This window comes from Podarcis gaigeae (genome assembly GCF_964106915.1).
Source record: "Podarcis gaigeae genome assembly, chromosome: 7".
Taxonomy (NCBI): Eukaryota; Metazoa; Chordata; class Lepidosauria; order Squamata; family Lacertidae; genus Podarcis; species Podarcis gaigeae.
In genome coordinates, this window is record NC_139683.1 from 70,846,025 (window position 1) to 70,865,834 (window position 19,810).

The window sequence follows — 19,810 nt, forward strand, 5'->3', positions numbered from 1 at the left end:
CATATTGTGTTTATATTTTAAATGATATGTTCAGTTCATAGATTCATCTATTTCAGTTATAATATTACAGAGCTTTTACATCTGGCATTCAGTTTTTTGGATGTTTGGATTCTGGTTTCTTCCCATCTTTTACTGTAAGGTTCAACTCCATTTTGATGTAAAAATATTTAGTAATGTATTTTGGGTAGCACAGCAGTTAGATTGTGTGTGTGTGTGTTTGTGTGTGTGTGTACTTACATACTGGTTATAAAGTGCACTATTTTAAACCTCTGTTAAATGTTCAAAAAATAAATTAAAATCACAGTATGACTAGAAGACCAAGAGGCAGCCTGTGTTGTAATTTGACAGATATACTTTGGATCGGCACACTGATTTGGACAGAATATTCAACATCCACTCAGGAAATGGGTCCATATTTGTCTCAAAGACACTTGACCGAGAAGCGGCCCCATGGCACAATCTCACTGTCATAGCAACTGAAATCAGTAAGTGGCAGGTGCATCCTGTTGCATGGTTTTAAGTGTTTCCATATATATATATATATATATCTGCACAATATCACACCCAGTAATGCAACAATATATTCTGGGCAGTATCCAACTAAATAGCTATGATAGTGCAATGACTTTTAGCTGCACAATGTAACTTCCACACCACCCTAAATCTGCTCTGACTTTCCCCCCAATCCTCTGGAGAAGATTTAGTTGACATGTGGGGAGGTGTGGGGAGAGTAGCAGGTGGGGCAATTACTTCATACAGCTAAAAGTTGTTGGGGTAGTGTAAATGTTTCGTTAGACAATCCCCACGTGTCACATATAGTACTGTAACAATATATGTCATTTTAAAATTTTACAGATCCATGCAAAACGTATTGTTACAGTTTAACACTTAGACTGCAATTCTATTATACCCGTCTCTGGGTCTAAGCCCTGCTGAACCCAGTGGGACTTATTTCTGAGTAGACATGCATAGGGTTACATTGTAAATCGTAAAAGAGAATATGCTGTTTATAGAACCACCCAGGGGTTGAAATGGTCTCTTGTGTGTTACTGTAGTTTTTATCAGGGGGTTCAATAACAACACCTAATATATCCTCTTATGAGATGGTTCCCCAGTCAATATTTAGAGGCCCTTTTGTGTATCTTTCTTGAGAGGTCTAATAGATCTATTGCCAAACTGGTAGCAAAATATGTGTATTTTGTCATGTCTCAGATCTGCTCAGCACTCTCCCTCACTCTCTCAGTTCTATTCTGGCTGTGCGAGGTAGAGAAAGAGTGATGAGATTCGTGTGATGCTAATACATTGACAGAGCCAATTTGGTATTCTCACAGATGTGTTTGCACTGCATCAACCTCGTTTCTGCCTTATCCCACCCCCTCTGATTCTCAGTATGCAGCAGTCACATGAATGACCATAGGTCATGTGAACAGTGGCTCTCCACCAAGCCACCCACAACTGGTAACAGCCCAAGAGTTTCAGCAATAAACTTATTTCCTTCTGAAAAATGAAGTCCCTGGCAGATGAAGATACAGGGGAAGGTTGGAACCCCAAACACCAGCCTTGCTCTGTTTTCAGATATAATGCACAAAACCTTGGTGACTTCATTTATCTCCTTTCTTGGGAATGGAGGCTTCCCCAAGTGGGAAAGTCTTCTGATCTGTGAAGGTACATTTTGGGCCTTCAGGCAGGAGACTACCCAGTCCCTGAGAAGGCAGAGCTTTGAACGTAGTAGTAGTGCAGAGAAAGTAAAAGGGGGGCAGGTTAGGGAAGCTCTGGTGGGCTAGCAGCTCAACGACTTGCTGGGGAGAGAGTAGGGATGGGCGGTGCTTGTGTCCTCATCACTAGCTGAGATTCAGATAACAGCCTTAATAAATAACAAGATGAAAGATAAAACAACAACAACAAGGTAACAGCCTTGTTAGACTGCAATTCCATTCCCCTGTTCTGCATATGAATGTACACATACACCCTTTGTTCCTTCACCCACCCCTCCAGGATTTTGGGAAAACTTGGGATGGCTTTTTAAAAATATAAATTATGTACTTCTGCAAACCTTGGGGTTCTGCCAGATATGCTGTTTCCTCCCTCTGGCGAGGTGGGTGGTTTTTTGCTACATAAGGATCAGCACTCACATTGCAACATCAGAAATAGTGGGAATTATGGTATAAGATTGTGGCTATTGTTTCTGTTTCAGGCAACCCCAAGCAAAGTACCCAGGCTCCCATTTTCATCCGGATTTTAGATATAAATGACCACGCACCAGAATTTGCCAAGTACTATGAAACTTTTGTTTGTGAAAATGCAAAAGCGGGACAGGTAAATGCATATTTACTGTTACCAACCAACTTGTAGATGAAATCTCAACATTTTCTGCACTTAGATCAATCCATAGTGGCAGTCTGACCCGTGCTTGATTGGTAGAGATGGAGGAAAGGGTCATATTTTTGAATCCCCCTAATTCTCACATTTTGTTTGTCTAAGCATTTTGATTTCATCTCTTTTATAGCTGGCCACACTGAATATTTGATAAAAAGGCAGTATGTAAAATTATGATAATAGTTGAATACGTGTGCTCCTTTGAGAGGAAGAGTGGGATATAATTACTACTACTGCTGCTGCTGCTGCTACTACTACTACTACTGCTAATAATAATAATAGACATAACAACATCTTACGACTGTGGAAAAAAAAACCTGAATTAATTGTTCCATTCTATAAACCAGTGGTTCCCAATTAGCTAAGCACTGCAGACCCCGTTTTCAAGGGCCAAACCATGGACCCCCTACTTTTCAAAATTTTGATATCTCTATGGTAGTTTTTGTTATGTATTATAAGAAATAATAATTATAATGTGAATGGTGCCATGGACTCCCTGGGGTCCACAGACCACCAATTGGGAGCTACTGCTCTAAACTGATATGTGTCTAAGGCAGGGGTAGTCAACCTTTTTATACCTACCGCCCACTAATGCATCTTTCTGGATGGTAAAATTTCCTTACTGCCCATCAGTGCTCGATAGAAGCAGGATTCACCTTGTGCCATAGAACCCCCTTCCACCCACCTGGAATCCTGAAATGCCCACTAGTAGGGACCAGGCTGACAATCCCTGGTCTACGGACTATACAGTCGTACTTTGGATTCCAAACACCTCGGTACTCGGATGTTTTGACTCCCAAACGCTATAAACCCGGACGTGAGTGTTCCAGTTTGTGAACGTTCTTTGGAACCTGAACATCTGATGGGGCTTCCACAGCTTCTGATTGGCTGCAGGAGATTCCTGCAGCCAATCAGAAGCCACACTTTGGTTTCTGAATGTTTTGGAAGTCGAATGGACTTCCAGAACAGATTCCGTTCGACTTCCAAGGCACAACTGTATAGATTTTGACTATCATCTAACTAATGCAGACTGCTGTGGGGTTTTTTGTCAGAAGCAAAAGCAAGAAAAGGAGTTTTTTAAAAAGGAGTTCTACTTTCTTGATATTTTAATGTTACTGCATATGACACAAATCTGTATTCAAGACCCAAGCATTAGTATCTGGGTCCATTTTGCCTACCCAAGATGCATCCACACCAAGACCGCTGAAGGGAAAATATTGCAGCTTGAAAGAGACCTAGGCTTGATGAGGGGTTTCAGGGGGTGTATCTAACGCCAGGCAGGTAATCAATATCTGCCTCAGGGTGAACAGGTAGAATTACATGCTTTGGCTAAAATTACTTTGATACTTCGTGTATATTTTTCAGGGTAAAGACTGCCAAAGTTAACAATAAGCATGGGGGAGGCTTTTGATTCAGTTCACATTTAAAGATGAACCAGACTAACTCTCTGAAAGAAAGCACAAACCAAAACACAGCCTCCCTTCAAAATTTGCATTTTTCCTAACTCTTGGATAACAAAATTGCATGGACAGTGTCTCCATCCTAATAAAGACACATGCACAATATCACTATTTAAACTTAGTTCCAAAAATGCACACCACCATAAATAAATGCCAATTTGCTGTGCACAAATGGTACCCCAAATCCAACACCTCAGCTTGTCAAGTCACTGTACTGTGTGGTTAAAAAAAAAAGGTAAAAGGTGTGGTATGAACAGTCCACATCCTTCTTTTTGCATTTCATGATGCAGCAGTCAAATAAGATTCCTATGCTTTGCCTTTATTGTGGACATTCATTGTGTACTAACCAAATGCATCATCTTCACTTAATTATTAGTGGAAAGATTATGGTCTTCAAGTCTTGGAAAAACTGAAAGGCAGGATACTGGCCTTTACATCTTCATAATAGCCCATGGTTATACTTGCTCAATTGCAGTGTTAGGCAACACAGAATATCAGACATTAAATAGACAGATGTTTAATGATACAGCATCTCCAAGTGACTCCAGCTCAATTCTTATTTAACATGAGAGGTAGGGTTGCTGATATCCCTTGCTTCTATTTCGTGCTGCTCTGGGAATGCACAGAAGTGTAAAAACAACATGGAGTCCAAGGCTGGATGCAGGAGGTATGATTTGAGTGGTTTCCCCTATGGTTTATGTAATTGCAATGAAGGCAGGAAGCAGCAAACACACTGGCCCCATAAGCCTCAGACCTTTCACAGTGCAACAAATGTACAGGCCTGATGCACACAAAGTTTTTTGAAGTGTTGACTACAATAGATGCACCTCACTAGTATAGCTTTGTTTTTCCGTTATGCATAAATTTACACTGCCGCTGCTTCAGCGAGAAACAAACTTTTTTATTCTTAAATACTGAAGACGCCGATAATGAGACACCACACTAGAAAAACATCTTCGCAAGTAAAACGGATAAATCAGACATTCCCCCTCCCCAATATGTGTGTGTGTGTGTGTGTGTGTGTGTGTGTGTGTGTGTGTGTATATACTGGTGATGGCACTTAGCCACACAATGACATAGGAACTGCAAACTTCCATTAACATTCCCTACATTTTCAGAGTGAAGGTGAAAATACTTGTACCTCACTTACTTAAAGGTACAGTGGTACCTCGGGTTAAGTACTTAATTCATTCTGGAGGTCTGTTCTTAATCTGAAACTGTTATTAACCTGAAGCACCACTTTAGCTAATGGGGCCTCATGCTGCCGTCACGCTGCCAGAGCACAATTTCTGTTCTCATCCTGAAGCAAAGTTCTTAACCCAAGGTAATATTTCTGGGTTAGCAGAGTCTGTAACCTGAAACATATGTAACCTGAAGCTTATGTAACCCAAGGTACCATTGTACATGAAACAACATATATAGTGGTATGGCTACTGGGGTGTTTTTTTTTTGGGGGGGGGGGTTGGAGTCTCACAAATAACATCATCATTCATCAGCTAGTATTCCGGAATATTGTACCAGCTCCACACATTGCTTTTTTATACTGAGGGGAAAAAACCTGACTTTTGTGAAAGAGCCAGAATCGATCCTCAATATTTACATTTGTGTGGCATCTGTACAAGCATTGTCCCAGATTGTGTGTGGAGGCAGTGGCATCACAAGGGGTCGGGGGGGGGGCGGTGTGTCCCGGGTGCCATGTCTGGGGGGATGACAAGAAGGCAGCCCGTGGGGGCTGCGCCACCGCAGTCACATGTGGAGGATCCTCCGTTCGTGGATGCAGCCACAAGCAGAGGATCCCGGCACCAGCGGCAAACCGTTATGTACAGCGCATGTGTGGCATCACACGCATGTGCTGTACATAACGACGATGCCCATGAGCTATACATAGCAGTTTGCCACCGGCGCCGCTCGAGCACCATACGGACAGCGGTGGGATCCTTCCATCTGGCGCGCTGGCGGCGGCAAACTCCTATGTACAGTGCATGTGCGGCGTCGCTATGTACTGTGCATGTGTTGTACGTAGTGACACTGCATATGCGCCCTACGTAGCGATGGCCCACCCCGGGCGTCACAGCACCTTCGTTCACCCCTGTGTGGAGCGGTTAGAATGCGGTTCAGCTTTCATTTAAAGTTGATCTTACCTAATTCACACTTTCCAGAACCAGAGCTTTTTTTCAGCCGGAACTTGCCGGAACTCAATTCCTAATGGCTATTGACATTCTAAGATAATGAGGGAGGTGTTAATTGTGAGTTATGACACCTCTTTTTCCAGAAAAATAGCATTGTCCAAAACTATATGCGCAGTGAAACACAGGAATCCTTCAAAATCCCCACGTCACCAAATTTGACCATGCAGTCCCCAGCCATGTGTACAAAAATGCATAAAATAGGATAAAGAGTTTACAAAAAATGCACATATTCATGAAAATAACACAAAACATATCATGCTAGGGGGAAATGCTTTGTGGAAATGTGTACATTAGGCCACATTGCTTACTATTGTCTGTATTGGGAGAAAATCACACAAAAACGCAGATGAATTTCCATGAGGACCTTTAAATGATGATTTCAAACTGATGTGGAAATGTGGAGGAATGAATTTAATATTGGGAACATGAGAAACTGAGAGAAATCATAACCAACAGATTCACCCATCCCACACTGGGGGGCCTAAGAGCCTTATGATAAATTGTTAGAATTTGTCTTCTAGTTAGACATTTTCTCCTTGCATTCCTCAAGGCAGTAATTGCAGGGATCTAATTGCATCCCTTTTTAATTAACTTGCTTATCTTAGTTTTGTTGTTTTGCAGGCCTCTACAAAGGGGAAGTTTTCTCTTGCTGTTTTGATGCTTATATGAGAAGACTTTTCCTGTATACTTCAAGAAAAATTGCAGGGCTTGATCATGACACAGAGGTTGAAAATGCTGACAGCTATTTGACCCCCCCACCCCCTCATCTAAGCCGTTGTACTTGCCATTTTTGCTGCAGGGGGAATTAAACAGGTAGCAGCGACTCTGGAAAAAACCAAAATCAACAATTCAAATAAAGGATCAGCTTTGACAATAAGGTTGTTTTATGAAGCATGGAGGATTGTGGAAACATATTCAAAATGTGTGTTGCCAAGTGCAATATATTTCTTCATGGTCCTGCCACAACTACATTATGTGGGTGGATGACTCACAGAGGAGTTTTTTTTCACCCTTTTTCTTTCTCTCAATTGCAACAGGAAAGCCTTATCTACAAAAATAGAGTTATGCAGTGAGCAGGGAATGACACTTTCTGGTGATCTTCTATTAAGATTTATGAGAGAATTTTTGTTTTTTTAAATTCACTAACTTGCCTAAAAATAGCCTGTTTATGAGAGATAGATAATTTCACCCAGAAACAATTTTTCATGCTTGCCTTGTGGACACCGTCCTAAGTTTTGGGTCATTTCTTGGCAAGAGGTGTCAGTGAAAATGCATTAACATCCCATTTCACCTGTTCTGCGGCTTGCTCATAGAATACACAATTCCTGCAGCTAAACCCAGGTGACCGCTGACTCCAAAATGAAGATCTGTGTATTTATATCCAGAGCTGTTTATAGTCCATGCTGTTGTTACTGTTGGCTGTTGTTATTTTTTTAATGTGAAATGATGTGTAAAGTAATCCTAATTCAGCACCAAGGAAAGCTCAATTCTTCAATTTCCACATCAAATGAATTTGCATCTTTTATTCCACATAATTGCTTCTGCTTTTTGTTTTATTTTACTGTCTTGCATAATTGGCTCTGGTTTGCTAGTCGGGCAGAGGAAGTGACAAGGAGCTATGCAGGGGACAGAAGCAACCCCTCCTTCGCCTAGAAACCTTTCTGAATATGCAAACCCTCTGATTTCCAAGATTTTAGCAAGCCTTGCCTTCCATGAGCAGCAGACAGCATGGCAGGTCTGTGCCACTCATTTGGTCTTCCTCTGTTTGCATCACTGCTGTATGCTGGGAGCAGAAAAGTTGGTACAATGAAAACGCACTTGCAGGTATGCTGGATTGGCATTCCTCTCCATCACAGTATGCAACAATGAGAGAAACAGAGGGAGTTCTGGTGAGCAGCTCAGCCCCATCAAGCCATCAACTACTTCCCTTCACATTTCCACATAGATCATCACAGCCATGAAGACTGGAAACTTGCTTATTTTTAAATGGAACCTGATGCTCCTCAAACAAAATTCTAGACCCAATAAACACTCTTCAGGTTTCCTTCACTGAATTGCAGCATACACCCAGTACTAAAGAGACTCTTATTTTCCCCCTTAGTTGGTCCTTCACCAGTTAAGAAGCTCTGTCTTTTGAACATCATTTAGTGCATGAGTGTCTATGTGTTGAATGAAGTCTTAAAGACTGCAAGGGCCCCTATACACAGATAATGGTTCTTATGCTTGTAGGATCATTGTTATTGTAAGCATTCATGCCCCATCCTTCCTAATGCCTGTCAGCTGCTTCCTCCTCCTTCATCTCAGTATTGCCCTTGTAGAACAGCAGGGAGGAACTAACTAGAATTACTTGGCTCCAGCTGTCATTGCCTCAGTCTCCACCAACTGTTTGGGCTACCTGCATTGCATCCCACTAGACTTGAGGGGAACCAGCCACCACTGAAAAGACCAATTTCATAGGCAGGAACATGAAAGGAGGACTATTTATTTATTTATGGTGGTGAATGCTTGCTAAAGGGGTTCTTGTAATGTGGTGAGTGTAGACTCTAGCTATTAAGAATCAAATCTGCTCCCATCTTGGGATCTTGGGGCCAATGAATGTGCAACGTTCTTAACCACACTACTTTTATTTGGGAGAAGCAGCTGTGGGGTTCCAACCTGGAACATGCTCCTGATCCAAAGCTGAGCCACTTGCTGGTTTTCTTATTTAGTCACTCTAAAGCAGTGTTTCCCAAAGTGGGTGATACCACCCACCCCCACCGGGGGGGGGAGGTTGCTGGAATGATCCAGGGGGCGGTAGTAGCTTCAGGTGCAATTGGGGGGCATTGAATAAAAATAAGCAGGCAGAGGAAGCATAAAGAAAGAAGAGAAGAGAAGAGAAGAGAAGAGAATTTTGAACAACCGTTTGTACAGTTGTTTGCTGTGTACGCACCATTGTGGGATGGATGGCAACAACACCTCTCCCAGATTCAGCAGTTGTGCTAGCGGCGAGGAGATTTTATGGGCTTTGGTGAACCATTTTTGGCTTCAGCCAGGCCCAGAAAGTGGATTGCAACTTTACTATGTTGTAGGACGTAGGTAGAAATATAGAAACATAGAATAACCACAAATTTGTCAATGCATCTTTCTGTTTGTTCGTTTAGAGAAGTTGGATTTCCAGGGGCACTGAGTTGTTGTTGTTGTTGTTGTTTTGGAAAGGGGGCAGTAGGCCAAATAAGTTTGGGAACCTCTGCTCTAAAGCATGGCAGAATATTGGGAAATCGTTCATATATGTACGTATGTATGCGTAGACAAATAGACACTAAGACATTTCAGTGCATGTTTGGCTTGTAGGATTTCCCTTGCCACTTCCCCATGCTCGCTCTCAGTGGTTCATGTCAGCTCTTTTGTCTTTTCAGATAAAGATGAAGTGGACTAGCTTGTCTTTTTGAGTCTGCCAGTATCGCCCTTCAGCTAGCATTGCATAGGGCTTACTCCCCCCCCCCTTCCATCCCCTCGCAGCTCCAGCTGAGCATTCTGCTTCATCCCTGTGACTTGAACAGGGACTTGAAATCTACTTGACAGTGGGTAGTGCATGTGGAGTAGCTGTAATTGTAATGTGAGGCATTAGAAGTGGCTGGAGATTCCAGAAGGTCGCTGTTGAGCTTGCCAATCAGGGCTTTGAGTATTATACAGAGCACCAAGGGCTGCCTGCTGAAGCTAAGAGCAAGCCATTGTTTGTGTCCTCTGAGGAGGATGGAAAGTCGAACAACCTGAATTGACATATGGGTGCCACAAATAAATGCATGGGTGGAGGTGGTTTTGCACCTACTGCAGTGGAAAGTTTAAGGCAGGGATTTCCAAGCGTGCAAAGACAGAGATCCTAAGCATCAAGAATACCATTTTTACATAGGGAGGAATTTACTGATCCTCTTATTGAGCAACTCCTTATAAACTTCCAACAAACCCCATGGTTTTCTGCAACACAGTTTGAAAAGAACTGTGCTAGGGCAATAGATGGCAAGCAGCGAGAAACATTCCCTCACAGGTCTTGTGAGTTGTGCCTTATCCGTAAGCCAATCTCCAGTATGAACTCCACACAACAGTAGTAAAATGCCATTGATCTGGTTCTTCTGAAGTCATTTCAGGTATTTCAGAATTAGAGCGTGAAAAGGTGGTTTACATTTTCTCACAACATGTCCCTATGTTTCCTGGCAGCTCATACAAACCATTAGTGCTGTGGACAAGGATGAGCCACCACGTGGACACAAATTTTTTTTTGAGCTGGTGCCAGAATACACAGTCCATCCGAACTTCTCCATCGTGGACAACAAAGGTAGGCTCTAATTATTAGCTCTAGATGCCCTGTTTTCATCCTTGCACGTAAAGATTCCTAATGTGAGTTTCCATTTCTCTTGGTCTTCTGGTTCAGATAACACAGCAGGCGTTATAACAAGAAGGAATGGATACAGCCGGAATAAAATGAGCACCTATGTCCTGCCAGTGGTAATATTTGACAATGACTACCCCATCCAAAGCAGCACTGGGACACTGACTATCCGGGTGTGCACCTGTGACAGCCGAGGAAACATGCAGTCTTGCAATGCTGAAGCTTTGCTCCTTCCAGCGGGTCTTAGCACAGGAGCCCTCGTTGCCATTCTGCTCTGCATCGTGATTCTCCTGGGTAGGTGATTCAGTCCCCTTCTCTTGCTTTACATCTGAGAAATGATTAAAATGTCCAGACAAGGGGAAGAGGATATTTGACCTAGGGGCCAACTCTAGTCATTCCTTTTTCCAGACCTGCACGGATCAAGTTAAGAGGTGCTTTAATATGGGAATAGGTTGGCTCAGTTCTGTAAGGTAAGGGACCCCTGGACAGTGAAGTCCAGTCGGATTTGACTATGGGGTGCGGCACTCATTTACGCTTTCAGGCCAAGGGAGCTAGCGTATGTCTGCAGAAAGCTTTTCTGGGTCATGTGGCCAGCAGGACTAAACTGCTTCTGGTGTAACAGAACACCATGATGAAAGCCAGAGCACACAGAAACACTGTTTTACCTTCCCATCACAGCAGTACCTATCTTTTTACTCATGCTGGCATGCTTTTGAACTGCTAGGTTGACAGGAGCTGGGACAGAGAAATGGAAGCTCACCCCATCAAGTGGATTCGAACTGCCGACCTTACTGTCAGCAAGCCCAAGAGGCTCAGTGGTTTAGACCACAGCACCAGCTGTGTCCCAATGCTCAGCTGTGTAGGTCAGCTGTAACCAGCTGATAGTTTAGAGCTGTTTTGATACTAGTGAGGGAACATGCAAAACAACATGTTGTACTTGCTGAGACTCAAAATTACTGTTTTGGAAAAGTAACATAGATTACTCATCCAAAACATACATTGCACATGCTCATTCTTTAAATTGGCATTTTTGGAAAATGAAAATGGTTCATACATGGGTTCAACAGTACCTCTGCATAACCCACCAGGTGGTTGTGTGCCATCCTATGTCTCTGATCAACAGCCCCAAAGCTCATTGCAAAGAGATCGTGGGAATTATGCCAGATTCCCATAGTTCAAATATCAACTGAGATATGAGGATAGTTATATTTAATAATATTGCATACTATCTAACATGCTGAGGGGGTGAAAGTCATGATGTATGAGCATTTCTGCCAACATTGACATACTAATGAAGTGGGAATGGCCTATGTCAGGAATGATCTTTACTTTCTGAGGAATGGCCATCCATGTCTCTGCTTTGCTTGTAGTGATTGTGGACAATACTGCCTCTTGGCCATATGTCAGCCTGAAGAGCTGCATCCCATCATCCATTATGATGTCACGAAGTTAGACCACAATTCTTTGCTTGTGTACGACTTATCAACACTAAGATCAAAAGGAAGAAAGTTTCACCTAGTGGGGTCAAAAGTTGAAAAAAAAAAGTGCCAGAGGCATCTTAGTTTGATATAGTTCTGTGCAGCATACAAATTAATCCAAGGTCCAATTCAGGTGGCCTTCTCCCAATTAGTGGTTAATTAACAAAGCTAGAAAAATGAAGATCCTTGCCGTGTCTGAGATCTGTAGTATCGGATTAAGAATTGACACATCAATCTATTTCTGGTCCACATCACTTTCTCGTGTCTTCACCCATAAGTCTGCTTCATCCAGTTTCCGAATACATGAAGAATTCAAAAGAAAAACTGTAATAAAATGTGCATATAATACATATTTAAATACATATTTTCAATCCTAATGGGCAGCACCCAGTGAACTGGTTCCATTAGCACAAGGATATTCATTTGCACAATGGAAGCTCCCCACTTCTCTTCTCCCTATGTCCCCTTGTGCTCTTCTCAGATTTGCTCCGGAGGCTTGTGGGAACTCCAAAAGACATTTAGCAGGCACACGGGGAGAGAAGATGGAGGGGAAACATTTCCATGGCGAGGCCCTGGGTCCCGCAGTTCCCTCAGAAATATGCACACAGACACGAATATGTTGGGTTAATGGGATAAATTAGCCCACAACGTTATTGGTTACAGATGTGAGCAGTCTGGCTTAGGCAATTGGATGAAGCAAGACTATATCCTGACTCCTGCCAGTCTGCAGGGGTCCCATAAGGGTCAGCCACCGATAGAGGGAGCCCTACGATATACATCAATTGAGCACCCCCAAGGTCACCGATGGGGTCGTGGCAGGGCCCTAGCCCATGCCCAGGCTTCGGGCAGGAACCACACACCCCGGATCCCTTTAATGGGATACCCTTAATGTGGAGGGCCAGGCCAGAGGCAACAACTGCCCCTCCCATGGCAAGACTTACCTAATGCCTAACCTTACAAAGTTGTGACGATTGCTACTAGGTAGGCAAAAACCAAATGGCTGGTGCGAATTTGCCAAGTGGAAAAATTCCTACCTGGCCCCAACAACCAGGCGATTGACATTAGTCGTAGCAAGGCCATAGTCAAGCAACACAAGAAAAGAGGGTGGGTGGGCTGGGAGATCTGAGGGAGGAGATGAATGGAGGCCGCCCTCCCCAGCCACGCTGCAGATTAAATACCACATGGCCACACCCCCGGCTAACCCGATTGGTCAGCCAGGGACGTGACACGGCGGCTGAGAGTCCTAATGACGTGGGCAGCATCCCTGCCCACAGCTGGGTCACTGGGAGGTCTCGGGTTGCCACCCGCAATGCAGCACCCCCCCAAAAAAAGGGAGCCATTTTCTAAATACATTTTCTTTCAAAATATGCATTTTTAAACATACATTATATTTATTTGTGGGTGAGTATAAAGCGAGATGAGCACCGCAACCCCAGAGTCGGTCACGACTGGACCTAATGATCAGGGGTTCCTTTACCTTTACCTTTTTACTGCTTCAGAACATCCAGGAATGATCTCATCAGGGAAGCATGTCTGGTGCCACCACAACTTTCAGACACCAAGAAACTCTTGCTTACCCATGCTTCTCCTCCCCAGCCCTCTGCACTGTTCTGGGGCTTTTCCCAACTTCCCAGAATCAATTTAGGGGCAGGCATGGTGGGAAAGGAGAGGAACCAAAGCCTTGTTGTGTTAGTGGGACATGGCACTAGCACAACTGTGGCACTAACTTAGTCATGTTCATCAATGTCAATGGATCTCCCCTTCAGTAAAAGTTCACTGACTACCACCCAATAATTATAACATCATAGTTTGTTTTGAAGGGCAGAAAGCAACCTATCACCAAAGGAATGTAAGTGCAGCTGAAGATGAACTAAAAGCACCCTGGCATGTTGCGTTGTTTCCTGCTGTTTAATGCAGCAATTAAATTTATGATGAGCTTTTACAAGTTCATAAAAAGTCCCAAATACAAATGCAGAAGAAGCCACTTCTCTAATAAGAGGGCACCTCCTCTAAGGATCATGCTTTTAACTGTTGAAGTATGAAACTTGATGTGTTGCCCATAACAACAACAAAGAAGAGTGCTAAAGGGGGATAACTGAATAGACTGAAGAGCCAGGGAGAGTATTCTTTGTAGTGAAGGCAAAAGGGAAGTGCCAAGGTTCTCTAAAACTTGTTTGTGAAAACAGCATAAGTAGAATAGACCATGCACATTTATTAGTCAACTTGCTTCAGCAACATCCCCACTACAATATAACCTTGGTTGAGTCATTTGGTACCCATGGGCACCAAATGCATGCAGAGGGTTCTGAGCATAGCTGTCAACTTACAGATTTGAAAATAAGGGATCAGCAGCCTCGAAAATAAGGCATCAGCAGCCGAAATAAGGGATCAACAATTATTTTGATAAAATATATATTTTGTTGCGTGCAAAGGGCGATACCTATTAGGTCCCTAAATTACCATATAGCATATATTCAACACACAAAAACAGCAACAATTTGTTGTCGACAAAGCACAGCTGGACATAGAAAGGGCCCCATTACCTTCAGTAGCTTATTTAAGGGACATCATCAATAAGGGACAGCAGTGGGACATGGCGCTAGGATAAGGGAGGTAAAGGTACCCCTGCCCGTATGGGCCAGTCGTGTCTGACTCTAGGGTTGTGCGCCCATCTCACTTAAGAGGCCAGGAGCCAGCGCTGTCCGGAGACACTTCCGGGTCACATGGCCAGCGTGACAAAGCTGCTCTGGCGAGCCGGCACCAGCGCAGCACATGGAAACGCCGTTTACCTTCCCACTAGAAAGTGGTACCTATTTATCTACTTGCACTTAGGGGTGCTTTCGAACTGCTAGGTGGGCAGGAGCTGGGACCAAAAGACGGGAGCTCACCCCGCTGTGGGGATTCAAACCACCGACCATGCGATCGGCAAGCCCTAGGCGCTGAGGTTTTACCCACAGCGCCACCCGCGTAGGATAAGGGACTGTCCCGCCAAATAAGGGACGCTTGACAGCTATGGTTCTGAGAGCAGACCAGCTAGCTTTCCCTCCTAAATGCCAGCATAGGTGGCATCCTACTCCACCTGACGATGCTCACAGGTGCATAGGAAGCTGCCTTATATTGAGCCAGACCATTGGTCCATCTAGTACTGTCTACACTGAGGACCAGAAATTTCGCATCCATGAGGCTAATTAGCCCCTTGAGGCCTCCCCACTTGGCCCACAAGGCCATTTTGACCAAGCCATGCCTACCCAACCTTCAATGGGGCTGCCTGCTCATTCCACTTGCCGCTGAAGGCAAATGACCATAATGGTCACGAATCCAGGATTGGCACAGTCCATAAGAAATCCAGTTGCAGCAGGCTTATCTTAAACTTGACAATAGCTTATAATAAGATGAAACCTTAACACTGCAGCATACAGAACAGAACACCATAACAAAGAGATAGAAAGAGAAAGTGTGAAACCCAGGCTCCTCCTGACCTGACTATTATAGTCAGCATGACCTTGACGGAAAGGATAACAGAACCAGTTTAAACCAGCTATACTCAGCTTCCCAGAAGGAATAACCCAAACATCAGAAACCTTCTGCCTGTGTCTTTCTCATTGAAAGAAACCTTCCAGAACACTCTTGAACTAAGTAGAATAGGAAAGACACATCAGGCCAATACTTTCTGTATCAAGAAATGCAAACTGACAGTACTCACCATACCCTGTTCCATTTACACCTGACTGAACCCTTTACATGGGACGTGGGTGGCGCTGTGGATAAAACCTCAGCACCTAGGACTTGCCGATCGTCAGGTCGGCGGTTCGAATCCCCACGGCGGGGTGCGCTCCTGCTGCTCGGTCCCAGCGCCTGCCAACCTAGCAGTTCGAAAGCACCCCCGGGTGCAAGTAGATAAATAGGGACCGCTTACTAGCGGGAAGGTAAACGGCGTTTCCGTGTGCTGCGCTGGCTTGCCAGATGCAGCTTGTCACGCTGGCAACATGACCTGGAAGTGTCTTCGGACAGCGCTGGCTCCCGGCCTCTAGAGTGAGATGAGCGCACAATCCTAGAGTCTCTCAAGACTGGCCCGTACATGCAGGGGTACCTTTACCTTTACCTTAAACCCTTTACACATTACCCACCCCCTCAACTATCCCCACACAGCTTGCCACAAACCCTTTTAAAGGAGGGGCAGGCACTCTGGAAAATGGTTTTCTGAATCATCTCCCTCCTCCATTAAGCTTCGCTGTATCAATGTTTAATAGAGGGAGAGAAGACCTCACAGAGCACTCTGCCAAACCATTCTGTGAAGTGCCTTCCTCCTCCATTGAACCTTGATGCAGTTGCATTTAACAAAGGGTGGGAGGAGCTTCACAGAGCAGTTTGCCAAAGTGTGCTCTGCTTCCATGAAGCCTCGCTGCGCACATGTGCAGCCAACCCTCCTCCATTAAACAGTTCCAACATGCTAGAGTTGGTGTGGCCACCAACTGGCAAACTACAGCATGATGACAGCCTTACATTTTTATGTATAGAGGGAAATAGAGGATGTTGAGTGTGATGCAGGTAAAAAAACCAAACTGGCTCAGTTCAAATAGCAATTGGAATTTTCCAAAGACCTACAATCTGCTGATTGTCAGATCATCATAAGACCCTTTCAAAGCACTGTGCAAAATGGCAATTTGAAGGGGGATTCTATAGAAGGCAAAAAGGTCGACTGTCTCCTCCCACCTCTCAAACTTAGCTCAGACTAACACATTTCTCCACCCCATTCTACACTGACGGGCAATGACTCTCCAGGATTTCAGACAAAAGTGTCCCCCAGCCCTCCAAGCCCTGCTAGGGATTCAAGCTTGATTCTTCTGCATGAAAAGCAGTTGCTTTGTTACTAAACTGCATCACAAACAATACAGTGGTACCTCGCAAGACAAAATTAATTCGTTCCGCTAGTTCTTTCTTCTTGCGAGTTTTTTGTCTTGCGAAGCACGGTTTCCCATAGGAATGCATTGAAAATAAATTAATGCATTCCTATGGAAACCGCTTGCCGGGCTGGCGGTGCAGAGAAGGGCTTTTCTCCCCACCGCAAGCCTTCAGGACAGGTCCGGGAACAGAGGGGAAGGCGCGCTGCGCTTCTCCTCTGTTCCCGGAGTTTACGGGGCTTGCGGTGAGGAGAAGGGCTTTCCTCCCCACCGCCAACATTCAGAACAGCATTGTGAATGTTGGCGGTGGGAAGGAAAACCCTCCTCCCACCGCAAGTCTTCAGGACAGGTCCGGGAACAGAGGAGAAGGTGCGTTGCGCTTCTCCTCTGTCCCTGGACCTGTTCTGAAGGCTGCCGGTCCACCGCCAGCCTTCAGAACAGCCATCCGAAGGCTGGCGCGGGGAGGAGGTCTCTCCGCCCCACCGCCAGCCTTCGGAGCAGCCTTCCGAAGGCTGGCAGGGGGAGAAGGTCTCTCCGCCCCACCGCCAGCCTTCGGAGGAGGTCTGAGGACAGTGTGGGAGACGCGCTGCGCTTCCCCGCTGTCCCCGGAGATTTCCCTATGGGCTTTCGTCTTGCGAAGGAAGCCCATAGGGAAATTCGTCTGGCGAAGCACCTCGAAAAACGGAAAACTCTTTCTTCTTGCGAGTTTTCCGTCTTGCGAGGCATTCATCTTGCGAGGTACCACTGTATTAGCCTGAAGAGGGCACTGTGCATATGTAGATGTGCAGCTATATGGCTCCTTCAGGGGGAAGGGGGACCTTTTTCAGTGTTATTGTTCCATGGAAGGAGTCTGTGCACACAAATTGACACCAATTGCACATCAATATCTAGTGAGATTGTCAGGACTCACTTCAGGGCTTCAACAGATAAATCCTATGGTTGCATAATCATACGTCTGATTGAATTCAGTGAGCTTTACTCCTGATAAGCATGTACAGTTATACCTTGGAAGTCGAACAGAATCCATTCCGGAAGTCCGTTCGACTTCTGAAATGTAAGGAAACCAAGGTGTGGCTTCCAGTTGGTTTCCGATTGCACAACGTGCCAGAAACAATAGTGGACGTTCAGCTTCCAAAATAAAATAAAAAAAATGAAAACCGAAACACTCATTTTTGGTTTTCGATCATTCAGAAGCCAGAACGTTCAACTCCCAAGGTGTTCAGGAGCCAAGGTACAACTGTATATCATTGAAGTCCTAGGTCCCATTAATTTTAATGGGAGAGTCAAGCACACACCTACTGTGATCAATGAGGCTTTCGAACTGCTTTGTCTAGGTGATGCCCTTTTAATTTGCTTTTCAGTATCCACCTGCTTTTCTAGCCTTATATTTATTTATTTATTTGTAATTCTATACCGCTTTTTTATTTTTAATAAATATCTCAAAGCCGTTTGTCTGTTCCTTACTTGTCTTTGTTTGCTTTCAGTTTTAGTCGTGCTGTTTGCCGCAATGAAGCGGCAGAGGAAGAAAGAGCCCTTGATCATTTCCAAGGATGATGTCCGAGACAATATTGTGACCTATAATGATGAAGGAGGTGGCGAAGAAGATACTCAAGCCTTTGACATTGGCACGCTAAGAAATCCCGAAGCCAGAGAAGAAAGCAAAATGAGGAGAGATGTGATGCCAGAAACTATCTTCCAGATAAGGAGAACTGTGCCACTGTGGGAGAACATTAATGTCCAAGATTTTATCCATCGAAGGCTAAAGGAAAATGATTTGGATCCAACAGCACCTCCTTACGATTCTTTAGCAACATATGCGTATGAAGGGAACGATTCTATAGCAAATTCGCTTAGCTCTTTGGAATCGCTCACTACAGATGGTGGCAACCAAGATTACGATTATCTCAGTGACTGGGGACCTCGGTTTAAAAAGTTGGCAGATATGTATGGCGGAGATGAGAGTGACCAAGACTAACATCCCGATCCAGGGATTCCAAGCGCAGATGAAAGGTTCCATGTGGTGAGCCAGATTTGCCCCATCCTTCTCAATGACAATGGCTCTGTGTGTCCAGCTCTAATAAATATCTGCAGAGCATTCCTCAAGGTTGTAGAGAATGGGAGCAGTTCTACATAGAAGGAAGGGGCATGTGTGCTTACACTGGAGACCAGGCAACCTTGGATCATGGCCTAATAATAGCATTTTGTGACTTGGTCAGTGTTGATGGGATTAATGCCTCTGTATCTAGATAAAAGTGGCCTACATTCTCTTACTTGGAAAAGTACAAAAATAGGTGTTTGTCTTAGTAAGGGTTTGCTTAACAAGTCTACGTGAATGAAACTGGTTAGATTTTATAATTGCTATTTTAAGACAAAACTATATTTCACCCTCTCTGCCTAAGATGTTGGAAAGAAGATACTCAGCACTTATGAAAAGATACCTAAAAAGGCTTTTTGTGCCTTTAATAAACAAGTTGGAAAGTATAACTTTTTTTCTAAAGGAACACTTTGCTTCACTTTTCCTACGGCTGTCTGGGGCGATATGTACCCATCTTATAATCTGATTACACCTTAAAAATAAGAATGAATATTACTGCCATATTTATTGAGTAAAAGAATGTCTGTGTGTCGATTCATGATATTTTTATATATGTATATTTATATTTTTGTATTTTTATTAAATAAATTAGTATTGATAAATAGACGGCTGGTTTCATTTGCTCAGCATGTGGGACACTTCAGTCAATGATAGGAAATGCATATTACAGTTTTTCCCAACCCAACCTGTTGCTCTTCATGCGTATTGGACTATGACTCCCACAGCCCTGGCCAGCATGACAAATGGTCAGGGATGTTGGGAGTTAATCAATCAATTCCAAAATATCCAAAGGGCACCAACTAGGCCAGTGTGTTGTAACCATTTGTTGGAGGCAGGTTGCTTTGATTTTCAGAGGTATGAATTAGATGTAAATAGTTTCTGTTCTCAGGACACCCCAAGAATGATTGGACTGTGTTGTGGAACTCTCCACTTTGAGGTTTGTTG

At 44.1% G+C, this 19,810-nt stretch overlaps 1 protein-coding gene and 1 long non-coding RNA gene across 2 annotated transcripts in view; one reads left to right on the top strand and one right to left on the bottom strand.

Moving 5' to 3' along the window:
* The window catches only part of CDH9 (cadherin 9), an 84,525-nt gene extending 65,131 nt beyond the window's left edge, over positions 1-19,394 (top strand). The window contains exons 7-11 of the mRNA XM_083747252.1: positions 349-485; positions 2,195-2,316; positions 10,220-10,337; positions 10,434-10,685; positions 18,255-19,394. Coding sequence (XP_083603378.1) covers positions 349-485; positions 2,195-2,316; positions 10,220-10,337; positions 10,434-10,685; positions 18,255-18,745 — 1,120 coding nt within the window. The 3' untranslated portion in view covers positions 18,746-19,394. The remainder of the gene's footprint in view (positions 1-348; positions 486-2,194; positions 2,317-10,219; positions 10,338-10,433; positions 10,686-18,254) is intronic.
* Positions 10,161-14,260, bottom strand: LOC310848416. Its single transcript, XR_014566340.1, has 2 exons — positions 11,681-14,260; positions 10,161-10,719 (listed from the first exon to the last, which is right to left on the bottom strand). It is a non-coding gene; the product is annotated as an uncharacterized lncRNA (long non-coding RNA).
* Positions 19,395-19,810: the final 416 nt, after the last annotated feature.